The sequence below is a fragment of the Lycium ferocissimum genome, chromosome 10 (assembly GCF_029784015.1).
Source record: "Lycium ferocissimum isolate CSIRO_LF1 chromosome 10, AGI_CSIRO_Lferr_CH_V1, whole genome shotgun sequence".
Classification (NCBI taxonomy): Eukaryota; Viridiplantae; Streptophyta; class Magnoliopsida; order Solanales; family Solanaceae; genus Lycium; species Lycium ferocissimum.
This window is the reverse complement of record NC_081351.1, coordinates 51,972,565-51,986,920: the sequence shown is the minus strand read 5'-3', so window position 1 is coordinate 51,986,920 and position 14,356 is coordinate 51,972,565. Positions and strand designations below refer to the sequence as shown.

General features: G+C 33.3%; 1 protein-coding gene across 1 annotated transcript; it reads left to right on the top strand.

The window, feature by feature from the left end:
- Positions 1-3,904: 3,904 nt before the first annotated feature.
- Positions 3,905-4,783, top strand: LOC132033060 (protein FAR1-RELATED SEQUENCE 7-like). Its single transcript, XM_059422915.1, has 2 exons — positions 3,905-4,283; positions 4,377-4,783. Exons 1-2 carry the CDS (start codon positions 4,121-4,123, stop codon positions 4,781-4,783), a joined length of 570 nt encoding a protein of 189 aa, XP_059278898.1. The 5' UTR covers positions 3,905-4,120.
- The last annotated feature ends 9,573 nt before the right edge of the window (positions 4,784-14,356 follow it).

Sequence of the window (14,356 nt, the reverse complement as noted above, 5' to 3'; positions counted from 1 at the left end):
ACAGTCAAGGTATTCGCCGGAGAAACTATTGCTAATCTAAATCCTGTTGGTAAGATCTCTTTTTATACACAGTGGTTGAAGTTCAGAATATGTGCCTGAAGCTCAGTCACTGTGACTAAAAGCAGATACTTACCAACATGATTTTGATTAGCAATAATTTCACCGGCGAATACCTCGACTGTTCGATAGAAATCTCTTTTAGCCATGTAATCAAGAATGAAAAATTCAAGTCTGAAAAACACAAACAAATAAAAAAAAACCATGACTAAAAATAGTCAACCAAAGCAAATAATCATATACACCCATATCAAAAGAATAGTGGACAAGCACAATTTCTCAAGAGTATCAATCATTAAAAATAGAGCTATAAAATAACTGAAGTGTAGTAGTTTTTCAATAACATAACTGATGAGCACATCAACATCAACGAGTATCTAGCCTCTGAACTGACCATACTCACAAAAAATAAAGTGTACATAAAAGTGTAGAGAAGAAGATTTGACCAAGATCAACAAGGAAAAATGAAGAAAGAGTCTCAAGAACCAAATCCTTGTATTAGACATGGATAAGAATGTAGAGAAAGAGAAATGAAAAAGAGAGTTGAAGTAAGAGAATGACGGAATTGAATTGATGGAAGGTGGTGAAAATAAAAGTTGAAAACTCTGTAAGTGGTTTCTAAGTAGTTTGAAGAGAAGTAGCAAATGAACGTATCATGCAAAAGTGTGCGAAAAAAAAAAAGAGCAAAACATTGGAGCGAAAAAAAAAAAAAAGAGCAAAACGTTGGATTTAAATAGAGAAGAGAGCAAAATGAAATGGTGGTCCCAATTATATAGGTAAAAATAACAATGGTACAAGAGAGAATAAAGAACCGTGATTTCTTTTAATCTTTAAACTATTTTACCTTTTTTTAAGTTTAGAAGGTATGATCTAATTTGGATATGATTTATTGATCGCTACCTACTTACGATTTTCAAAGGTCAAATATTTTTTCTATTTTATCAACTAATTAATTTTAAAAAGCAGTCACCAAAAAGTGGTAGTCAAGTAATTTATACCAATAAAACTCATGGCATTGAGATTATGTGACCCTTATTTATGTGACCCTTATTACATAATCCTAGACAGAAGAAATGATAAGATTATAAAGCTTATGTTTTTTTGTATTATTATTAAATAGATATTATTTTTCTATAGATAATTAATTGGATGTCACCACTGGTGTAATGGGATGGATGAGCTCCTCAGAGATCTCGGCTTCACGCCTTGGGAGTGGAGAAATTCTTGATAAAGAGAGTTTCCCCTTAAATGGACCTATGCAGCATGAATCTAAACTAATCGAGCTAAAAGGTTCTGAATACTAGATGGTTATAACAAAAAGAAGGCACTGAGTTGCCTATTAAAGCTTTTATCATGCTGTTATTAAGAGTAACCATAATAAAATGTCTTAATAGTTGTTAGAATGTTCTGTTGGATTGTAAATCATGACAAAGTAAAATTTTCATTAGCTCGAATATCGCATGTATGAACTCAGATAAATATAGTAAGAAAGTAGTAACATCTATAATATCCAAGGATTAACATAGTATTTCTGCTAAAGGAGCATTTGGTCATCCAGTGTATTAAAAGATATCACTGCATCACTTAAAGGGATGAAGCTATTTGAAGCAATGGATTATTGCTTCACATGTGAAGGCACGCACTTCATCAATGTGTGTTTGAAACAATGATTCGCAATGTGATCCCAATTACAAACGGTCGGTTCTTTGAATATCAACTCTAAGGAGTTTGGATTAGTATTGACATTTTAAGAGCTTTTTTTCTTACTTCTCCCAAAACAGGGTCAGTATATAATCTCATCAATTTTTTCTGTCTAGGATTATGTAATAAGAGCCGCATAATTTCAATGCCATGAGTTCTACTTATATAAATTACTTGACTACCACTTTTTTGGTAACTACTTTTTGAAATAAATTAGTTGACAAAATAGAGAAAATGTCTGACCTTCGAAAATCGTAAGTAGGTAGCAATAATTAAATCATACCTTAAACTTTAAAAAAGGTAAAATAGTTAAATGATAAAATAATTCAAGGTTCTTTTTAAGGAGTAAAAACATAATCTTGCAACAACTAAACTAATATGTTCTACGTGGGGGTGTAGAATTTGATTTCATTTGCCAAGCTTCGTTTACTTATGTTCTGTATGTGATGTCCGACACAAGTGTTCGGCTTGTTATAAGGAGTGTAAGAAGGACCATCTTATTTTGGGTTCGGATTAGACCTTATGGATGGGTTGGATCCTTTTGGACTGGGTTAAAAATTGGGAAAATTTCATAAATGACTACTATTTGGGGGTTTTTTTTTCCGCATAGCTACAGTTTAGCTATTTACTTTTCGTGGCAAACATATAGCTAAACTAAGCGCTTGTTTCATGTTGTATTCGTTATTAAGTGTCACTGTATTCATGAATACAGTTATTAAATTTTGCTAAAATCGTGGGATGAAATCTCCTAAACAAGGCAAACTAAGTAAAATCTTCCTAGAATCACTCTCAATGACCTCGGCTTCCAAAATATCACACGATTCTTTTCGATTACAATTACTCAAATTCAAATTCAAAAAATAATATTCAAAAACGGAAAAAAAACGAGCTTAACCTCCTAACAAGAAATTCAATTCAAACATCTAGAATACGTTCAGAATACAATCTCAAAAATCAATTGCGATTTTAATTTAGATTGTCGCAATCGAATCGTCGTTGTTCGTATGAGTTTCTACGGCTTTTTTGGAGTTGTTCTATCGTAAATTGCTTTGGACTAATTCTGAATTTCGAAGGTAAATAATAGTTCAGTTGATGTTCATGATACAACGAGTAGTTTTGCATTGAAGTTGTTGATAATCATTAGCATTACTGAATTAAAAAAAAAATGTCTACCATACCGGCAGTAATTCGACATTCCGGGATTTGGAACGATGAGAATCGTTTTGTGAATTACACAATCGATGCAATAGTTTTCAAAGATTATGCCTCGTATGAGAATGTAGTTGATGTAATAGCGAAACAGGTAGGAATAGATACAAGTAACAAAACAATTAATATCAAATACATGATCGAAGGTGATTCTATGCCGCTTGAAATACACAACGACATGAGTGTCAGGGGTGTATGTTGAACCGAAGAAAGATAGTAGGCGATTTGGGATGTATCCTTTGTGTATTACCACAACGATAAGTTGAGTGAATACAATGTGTCTAGTGAAAGTGTAGTTGAAGGTGACATACCGCAATTAGAATACAATCGCCAATTACAAGTTATGAATACGGATGATGCGACGAAATGGCATCGTCAACTTCGGTCAGCAAATAGTTGTGTATAATGATTTGATCATTTCAAATCATAATCACAAGGAGATCATGGTAAATCGGTATACAATGACAAGGATACTTTGAAGGTTTGTGATGAAAAAATATGCAATTGACAATAGGTTTCAGTTCCGTACAGAGAGATCAAATTCTATAAGGTATGCTTGTTAAACTGTTTATTATTTATTTGTATATAACAATAAAATTGTATATTTTTTCATTAAGTGATGTGTATTTAACAAGTTGATATTTCTTACATATATCGACTATCTAGTTTAAATTGGTATATGAAATTGTATTCAATTTTTTGCTTAATGATTTGATATGTGTCGGCAATCGAATGTATAAGTATACAATTGCGGATTTGCGGCTACACCATTGTATGTATATCAGAACAATGTGATTGGAAAATGAAAGCTTCAAGCATTAACAAATCTGCAATGTTCAAAGTTAGAGAGTTTGTGGACAAACATACATGTCCATTAAAGGATAAGGTGTATTCTTGTATTCAAGCAAGTAGTGGTTTTATAGCGAGGCATTATTAAACCAAAGTTAACAAATCACAAGAGGAAGTATACGCCAAAGGATATAGTAGATGATGTGAAAAATGAAATTGGTGTGGATGTGAATTACATGAAGGCTTATCGTGCTAAAGAAAAGGCTATGATCGAGTTGAGGGGAGAGCCAGCAGAGATTCTTACAAGAAGTTACCTGGATATGTATACATCTTGGATAAAACGTATCCAGGTTCTCATATAAGAATGCAAAAATCCCCTGAAAATGAGTTCTTATATCTGTTTATAGCATTATATGCCTTTATAAAAGGGTTCGACTATTGTCGACCAATAGTGGTTGTAGACGGGAGCCACCTAAAACAAGAATACAATGGCACCTTTGTTTCAGCGAGCACTTTGGATGGTGCAGGTAATTCGTATACAAATGTACTATTTTTTGCATACAATGAATACAGTGGAGTAAAAATCAGTAACCTTTTGCTTTTCTCAATTGAATTTGTAGGTAATATACTGCCTCTAGCATATGGCGTGATCGATTCTGAGAACGATAAGTCTTGGTCATGGTTCTTTCAACGGTTCAAGGAAGCATATGGGGTAAGGGATAACATGTGTATTGTATCTGATAGACATGAAAGCATCATCAAGGCTGTTGCTAGAATTTATCCTACTATTCCGCATTTAGCATGCATATGGCATCTTTGGAAAAATGTTTATAATAACTATAGGAAGAGTCATGAAGTGTTGAGTGGTGTATACTATAAAATGGCAAAAGCATACACACAGAATGACTTTGATATGCTAATGGGAAAAGTTGAGAAAGAGGATATTCGGGTGAAGGAGTACTTGGATTCAGTGGGAAGGGCAAAGTGGGCTAGGCTTTATTGTCCATTAACCGAGCATGGACATTAACATCAAATATTCTTTGAGTCCATTAATGCGGCACTCGTATCTGCTAGAGAATTACCAATATATGATTTTAAGGAGGAAGTTAGGTTGATGTATGGACGATGGAATTGCACAAACCGACAAAATGGTTCGTATACATTCACAACGCTTGGGAAAAAATTTCAAGAATTGCGACCATTAATGAGCATAAATCTACGCGCATGAAGGTTTGTTTTCGTGCATCTGTATACGTATTTTTTTCAATTGCTTATATTTCATCTTTACGATTCTTATACATAAGTATATTTCTTACAAAAAAATTATATATTGACATGGCGTATTATGTTTGTAATAAAAACTTGATGTGAATCTGTTTGTATATTGTTGCATAGGTAATTCCATCAACGAATACTTACACACCGTAATTGATGAAGGGAGGAGTTTCATTGTGTGTATTGAAAAGAAAACTTGCGGTTGCAAAATGTTCCAAGTCGATGAGATGCCCCGCCCCATGCTTGAAATTTTGTTCTTAAGATGAAAAATCTCCGTCGACGACCTCGCTCAAACTTGTACAAACCGAGAAAATGTGATGAAGACTTATGATGTCCCAATTTATCCGTTACCGGATCGAGTGAGTGGAATATCTGTATACATTTCGAAGAAGTAGTGTTGCCACCGAGGTACAAAAGACCGCTGGAAGGCCAAAAAAGAAGCGTGATAAGTCTTTATCGAATGGTTTTCAAATACACGTACAAACTCGTGCGATAGATGTGGACATACGGGACACAATAGGCGCTCTTGCGGGAATGAGCCTAAAAGAAAGTAGTTGTTGTTTGCTTAGTAATTTGTTCGTTTTTCCGGTTTCTATATTGAACCACGTCGACTTTAAAGCGTCATGATATTTGCTGTTCTTATTAGCTGGTTTTTGATGAATGATTCTGTTCTTTTTTGTTGATATTGGATGATTGAAAATCATTTTTTTGCGCGGAGTGCCCTTCTTTTGGGGTGGGCAAACTTTTATGCCGGATCCGGCATAACTTTGTGAAGGAATTATCAAAGTTATGCCGGACCCGGCATACTTATGCCAAGTCTGCCCATAAGGCATAAGTATGTCGGGTCCGGCATAACTTTGGTAATTCCTTCACAAAGTTATGCCGGTGGGGGCATACTTTTAATGGGCAAACTTTTATGCGGATCCTAAGCATAAACTTTTGAATGAATTATCAAAGTTATGCCGGACCCGGCATACTTATGCCAAGTCTACCCATAAGGCATAAGTATGCCGGTCCGCATAACTTTGGTAATTCCTTCACAAGTGTATGCCGTTGGGGGCATAGCGAAATTTAAACTTGCCTTGCGAATTTTTTTTAAAATTTTGACTGCGCGTGGGTTCGAACCTGGAACCTATGGGTTTATGCGAAGGGCAAAATTTAAAGATTTCAAATATGAGGGGCAAAATTTAAAGACCACCCCAAACGAAGGGCAATTCTGCGAATTGCCCATTGAAAATAAAGGAACTCTCTATGAATAACTTGCAATATTTCCGCTGTATTATATTGGATGTATACGTGACCGGTATACTTTGTATTTTATGTATGTGTCTGTTTCCAAAATCAGAAACCAATTGCATCATGTTCAGTTCATCAAATTCAGAATTCAGAGACAAGTAATCAGAGATAGAGAATAACTGTATGCATTGCTGGCTGATATACAGTTATGTTTTAATTATGTATACATTAGTGTTATATTTCTGAATACAGATATGTATTCAAGTTTAAAAAAGTTAATTCTGTATACATTCAAATATCTGGATACAGCAATGGCCAAATTTTAACAAAAACCGTAAATGATGGCATCCCATAAGTGAATAACTCAACAATGTAAAAAAACTAATTCCATCCGTAACAATTCTAAGTACAACTCGTATTATCTTTGATTATTATTTTAACATCTCTATATACGGCAAATGGCCAATGATTGAATCGACAAATGTAAAACAATGGCATCCCATAATGATTAACTCAACAATGTAAGAACATTTAATTGTATTCATCAAAAAAATAAAGCGTATATTGTGAATTCATACTAACAACTGCCATTTTGACAGCAAAAACTCCTTACAAAAACATAAAGATAATGTTTTCCCTAGAAACATCATAATCTCATTTTGAACCACACAACTACAAACTAATTAACTGTGATTTTTTCAACTTGATCAAAATCTATCTTTGGTCTAACTGGCTTCGGAGGTGCCTCATTATCGCTTTCGCATTTGCTTCCATCTTCCTTTTAGCGTAATCCCACAAAAGAGCACCATATCTCGTACGAAGTAATTCGCATCAAGGTCTCCATGTGGAATACCTTCTCCTTGACTCAAATACTCCGCATATGCGGCAACATACATTCCACAATCCCCGCACGAAAGAAAGAAACAAAAATTGTATTTAAATGATGTATTATCCTCATATATGTCAGTTTTAAAAATCCAAAATTTGACGTACATGCTTCCGGGACTCGTGTGGCAAATTGTCAACAAACACGACGTCAAATTTGTCGGCGGTGCTTTGTCTTTGTACGCGTGGTTATAATTCCAATCAACTCCCTCGCTTGGACTGGTAGAAGTCTGTTAAATGTAAATACAAGGGCAATAGATTGGCGAGTTTGTCTATTTCAGATCTAACAGTTGCATCATGACCAGCCGCTCGGTACGAGTCATATATATATAGACGTCTGTCAAGGAATGAAAGGACTGCCAACAGCCAATGGTTTTTTTCTTTAATGTTGACTGGGATGAATACATAGTCAACCAAATGCCACGGGACGAGTCTGCAATGTATGCTTAGGTGGCCTTTAACGTAGTCACATAAAACATCTTCTTGTTTTCCAACACTTATGGCACCATCCGGGTCAGCATAGCCTTTGTGAATAGCATCAATTTTGGTATTGAAAACACAGTCTACAGTGGTAAACTTGTATGTGCTATTTGTATCATATTTGGCTTTTTTCCGGAAGTAGTAAAACATGACATCAAGATGCTGCAATAAAAACGAACAAAAACATTTAATATTTAAATCACAAAGCAATATAATGTATGTGAAAAAAAGAAGGTAAATCACACCTCGTCATTCCACATATGACCCTTCATTGATAAAAGGTAGAACCAATTTTTGTCGCCGATTTTCTTAATACACAATCCATGGATGTTGGCGGTGTTGCCTTACCCTTTTTTGTAGTGGTCCTCTTTGTTCTTTCTATAAAATACACACAAAATATATATCAAAACATTATTGAAACTATGTCTATACAACAAGTACATACGATAGATCAACTAACTTACCTGCTATTATGCCTAACAAGCAGCCCCTCTTTTACCCATTTTGAGAATTCACCGAACAGCTTGGCATCATGTCGCCCCGTGATGCAATTATTATCAAATGGGTGTTTTTTGTCAAATATCTCTGTCAACTTAACTGAACTACCTGGTTGAATACGAACAGAGTTGAATACAATCTTTAATCACATTAACTACAAGCAGAGTGGAATACAATCTAAAAAAAAAAAAAAAAAAAGTCATAATGCTTACCGAAAGTCGACCCAAAATTTGTCATGTAAGGAGACATTTGCAAAGGTCCAGGACGCCTCTCTTTACGCAAAGTCATGACAATTTTTGTTATAGTATTCTGTGTTGGAAGGAATTCATCCGCTCATACTGAGGGATGAGCTCCGCCTTCCTTACCAACATGAATACCCTCAAACTCAACAACGACATTGTGCGGCGTCACTTGATTAGAATCATCAGTACCGGCACAAAATGAAGAAGAAGATACACCTTGCACAATATTATTATGAACTAATATGTTGCTTCCTTCGTTGATAGGTATGGCAGCAGGAGTAACAACGATAACATCAGCTGTCTTGATAGGGATTTGTGATCCAAAAGGCTATAAACAAACATATGACAAATTTTAATCGTAATCAAAATGTATTTATCATATAACAAAATTTCAACGAAGAGTTGAATAAACTATTAAATGTAGTACCTCGGTTCGACATAATCTCCCAAAATGTCACCCGGTCCCCGAATTTCTGTGTTGAATCCCTTAATGTATCACCAAGAGAATTAACCTCGTTCACACCAACATCTCCCACTAGGCCCTAAAATGGAAAGGCAAAAATCAATAAATTTAGTAATGAACAAGCATTACACAACACGCTCGTATGTGTATATAAGACTTTCAAGTATCCGTATCCGAACCGAGATATGAATACGATCGTTTATATTTATGAATACGAAAACGATAAATATGAATACAATCACTTAACCGTATCATAAAAAATGGAAGTATGAAGATAAGTTTAAACATAAATACAATGTTATGTTTATGAATACAATATGTTAAAATATGAATGCAATCACTTAATCAGTATCATAAAAATGAAAGTCCGAATATAATTGAAAACATGCATACATGTTTGGATACGATCAAGTATTTTGGATATAGTCAAGTATTTTGGATACGAAAAAAAGATACGGTCAAGTATTTTGAATACGAAATAGATTGATACGAAAACTCATCGATACCCGTGTTGGAAAATGAGCCGTATAACTCTCGTTTTGTATCGGTGATTTATTGTGTATTCCATTATCATGTTGCTGAAATGTAGATTCTCTAGCAGCTCCCTTAAAGAAAAAAAGATGATTTATGTAAAGATTATTTCAATTGAAAATATTCAAATTGTTTTTGTTTTACCTTTTCAGGATCCTTATTCCCTTTAATTGCTTCAATAGCTTGAAGAATCGTTGTCAAGTTGTCATTGATCAATTTGTGGAGAACATTGAACTCATCCTTCACCTAAAAATATTGAAGAAAATCAAATATAGGAGAGACACATTAATCCTTGAACTCATCCTTCAACTAAAAGCTATAAATTACACTCACCGACTTCTTAAATTCATCAATTTCTTGCCTCATGAGACACAACTCGTCTTGTTTGGCAGATGTCGGGACCGGGATGAGATGGGGTATTTACATGCACTTGTTCATTCCAATCGGAGAAGCCGACTTTGTTGTTTGTACAATAGGCGTCTTCTACGGGGAGCAATGTTGGAAATTGGAATTGTTTCGGGTTGCGGATCCGCTTTCTTTGATGATGAAGTCAACAGACATCTGCCTACGTTTCTTAGACGGTGGAGATTCGATTGAACAACTCCTTTTGTGTGTCGTTGCGGGGTGGTGTAGAAGCAAAATCATCATCATCAAGGACGGGGACAAAGGGTACTTTACGGTACACCATTGACAGAGTGGGGGCAATTGAAGACAAGCAAGCTCATTGACCGTCGGGACTATGTTGGCAAAAATACGCATTTCCTAATCAACATTTTAATACTGTCAGAACTTGTATCAAAATACAACATATAAGTAGTCAAGTATACAGTGTATGAATTATATGCTACAGTCAAAATGCCAGTGTATACAAGAATTTGTACCGCAAATTTATGAATACAACAAGAAAAAGCAACATATACTACGGTGAAATATAAAGTTGATACACTCGTGTCTTTGATCGCATTGTATCAAAATAATATCGAAACAATGTATCAAGTATATACTATAGTCAAAATGACATTGTATCCAAGAATTGTCTTTAACATTTATGAATACATCAAGAAAATGCAACATAGACTACGGTGAAGTATAAAGTTGATACACTTTGTGTCTTTGATTCGCATTGTATCAAAATAAATATAAAAAACAAGCAGTATCAAGTATATACTATAGTCAAAATGACATTGTATCCAAGAATTGTACGCGTATTTATGAATACATCAAGAAAATGCAACATAGACTACGATTGAAGTATAAAGTTGATACTTGTGTCTTTGATCGCATTGTATCAAAATAAATATTAAAAACAGTAGTTCCATATTTATGATTACAAGAAGAAAATATAATGCATTTATCAAAATATAAAATAAAGAAACGAAAATTTAAATACATGAAGGGAACTTATATAACAATGTTGAGTACGGCATTTTACGGGGTGTTATCTTCTTTAAACATGCCGTCCATCGGTTCTTAAAGCTTGGTTGACTTTCAATGGTCGTCAATTCAGCATTCTGGGAATGTTGTTGCCCGTCTTGACTGCAAAGAGTGGCGTCAACAAATGAACAACAATCATAAAGCCAAACTTGCATAGCAAGTGGCATTCCATGGAGCCTATATAAAACTTTTTCTCGGAAGTCATCTTGTGAGTCATACTTTTAATCAACTCATTGAATGCTTTCTTACCCCCATGGGTAATCCACGTATCTTCCGGACTCTACCAAATCAAAGTGTAGCCTTGGTATTTTTACGCATTCTTCTCATTGGACAAGATATAGGTATGAATGAAATAGAGGACAGCAATCTTAACGGCATCAACATCATTGAGGCCCCAATTTTTATCTGTGAAGCATTCAATCAAATCTGCCTTTGAAGGCATTTTCTTAGAACCACCAAAATATGTGTCCAAAATCCTGATTTTACCCTTGCGGTTAACTTTAAAAGCATCTTCATCACCAACACACTTCAAACCAGTTATTATTGCAAATTCTCTAATAGAAAACCGCAATTCATTACCATTTATATCAATCAAAAAAGCATCAAGAGTACTTCCAATAAGTTCTTTCACCATGCAGCACCTCAACATTTGTGCTTGAACATCACAGTGTTGCATTTTTTGCGAATACACCAAAGCAAGTTTCCCCAAATATTTTGTCCGCTTATCGGTTAGTTTGTCCTTGAGATCTTTAAATACTTCAACATTGGTGTAACAACTCATGCCTTTGAATGAGTAGGAGGATCTTTCGTAAAAAACTTACTTGCATTATTCAGTTCAACAACAGACAAAAACTCATTATGCAGCAATGACAAATTTAAATACACTAATTGTATCCGAAAGAAAAATAATGTATCTATTTAACTATACTACAGTCAACAAAATACAAATTCATTCTAAATGTATCCAAAGAAACAATGTATCTCGAACGGTAGTTATGTATACATTGCATTTTGTGTATACATAGTATTCAATTCTACAATGTATTCAATTCTACAAATTGTATTCAATACTTACCAAGACAAATGACAAATTGTATTCAATTCTACAAAAATGTATACAGTATACACAAGTAGACCGATATACGAGATTAAATATAGAATACATACAACAATATATATTGTATTCAACACTAAAATGTGCAATCACAAAGTGTATCAAAATTAAAAACTAATAACAAATAAACATTGTATTCATAAATATGAAATAAATACAATACCTCCCCGTTTTTTGAAGGAACATCTTCAACAACATTTTTTTCACTATTTGAAGAACCATCGATAACTTTTCTCCGCTTTTCAATACTTGGTAGGGATGCTTGGATATCGATGAATCAATGACATCTTTTCGTTTGGTAGATTTTGAACCTTCATCTACCATTGTTTCCATACTTACGGGTCATGGCGCCTCTTAATACTACTCTCGGCATCCATTCTAGCAACGAGCCGCAATTTCTTCATCATTTTGAGTGATACACAAATCAAAAGATGGACCATCATCATAATGGTGCACATAATTGTGTATACCTCTAGTAACTGCATGGAGTGCTTTTCTCCGCCATTACACCAAAAAAATCAAAGCAACATGTAGTAGAAACCCTAACAATGGCGGAAACCCTAACAATGGCGTAAAATCAAATAATTGGAAGAATATATTTAACAAAATAAACAAAAATTTGTAAAAAAACTCCTAAATAACTTACCTAGAAATGCGCAGCAAGAATTTAGGTAATGGAATCGGTGGAGGATCGTGTATAGATATAATGGAGAAAAAATCGGAAGAGATTGAGAGACAATGAGAGAGAAAATGGGTTGATGAGGGGAAAAATATGAATACAAGCCTTATGTTGCGGTTGGTTTTTTATTTTAACCGTGTTTAAATGTTTTAGTTATGTACAGTAATTGATATACACCTTTTAGTTATGGGATGTAATTAATTTAAAGTATAGCTACTAGATATAAATAAGGCCTAATGTTATCTACACCATGTAGATTTCCCTTAAAAATTTATGTGGATCAATACGTTGAGGTCATTTAAATTAATATTTTACTAAATGCCATATAATTATTCCATTAATGATTGGGCAGTTTTAAGCTTAAATATAACATTAGGGGAAAATTTGATCGAATAAGTGGAAGGAAGACATTTTGTAGTCATATCTAATACATTATGGGCATTTTTTACCCCTTTCCCATTTATTTAGAGCCTGTTTGGAAAGCCACCTGGTAATTGGAATTGGTGTAATTACTACCCTAGTAATTACACAGCCTAGTAATTACACAGTATTGTAATTATAACGGCCTGTTTGTTTGACATAATGTAATTACAGTGTAATTACAAGCATTCATTTGGTTGCACAAGTGTAATTACACGATTAGTTTAATTTAAAAATAAAATTTCATTATAAAAAAATTAAAATTAATATTTAAAAAATATGTGCCTTTATAAATGATATTAAATTAGTTATCTAATAATACATTGTTTCTTGAAAATATGTTAATTAATAATCATACATTTGTAACTAATATTGTAAAAATAATTGATATATAATTTCAAATTAATAATAGTTAAATTTTAATTGATTATAAAACTTAAAAGCATACCTTTTTTTGTGAGAACATCATAGGATTAGATGTTTGACAAAAGGGAATATTTATAAATATAATGCCATAACTTATTTATTCAAATGTTTGACAATAATTCTATCATTTGTAAGTGAAAAATAAATAACATGCAAAGTGAAATAACAAGTCAATAGTACTAAAGCAAATATTTTTAAATTGAAAATATAACCTAAATTAAAAATCCAAAAGAATTTTTTTTAACATAATACTCTTATGTCAAATTCCAACGTTACATAAGTACGTTTCAAGGTAACATAAGCAAATACTCCTATAATTCAAAAGAGAGGGAAAATATAAGTCTATAACCTCATTCACAACGAAATACTACTTTAATAACGTCACTTATTATATGCCAAGTTTGTTAATGACTCATTCTTTCTAATATTAAGAGATGTAGTTTCAAAAATTGAAATATTAACACGGTTATGCTAAATGAATAAAATAAAAAAACTAAAAAAATACGCGCGATTACATGGAACCACGAAGAAGTAAAGGTTGGGAATGAGAAGAAGGAAATGAAATATAAATTCTATAAAAAAAAAATATTAAAAAATACAAATAATTAAAAAGTAAAAATAAAAAAATTAAATAATAGAAATAAAAATAAATTAGAAAAGAAAAGAAATTAAAATAAAACAAAATAAGAAATTAAATATGAGAAATAAAAAATAAATTAAAAAAAAAAGAAATTAAAATAAATTAAAAAGAAATAAAACTAAAAAGTAACCGTAATTACATGCCCCCCCCCCCCCCCCCCCGAGAATGGAGAGTGTAATTACACCTCTCAATTACACCCACCCCATTCTGCTAGTCGTAACAATTACGCAAACAAATGCTTTGTGTAATTAAACCATAATTACACAATTCAGTCTTA

Coding starts and splice junctions, on each gene's coding strand:
- LOC132033060 (XM_059422915.1), top strand. CDS start 4,121: ATGCAAAAATCCCCTGAAAATGAGTTCTTATATCTGTTTATAGCATTA. Junction 4,284..4,376: donor GAGCACTTTGGATGGTGCAG/GTAATTCGTATA, acceptor TTGAATTTGTAG/GTAATATACTGCCTCTAGCA.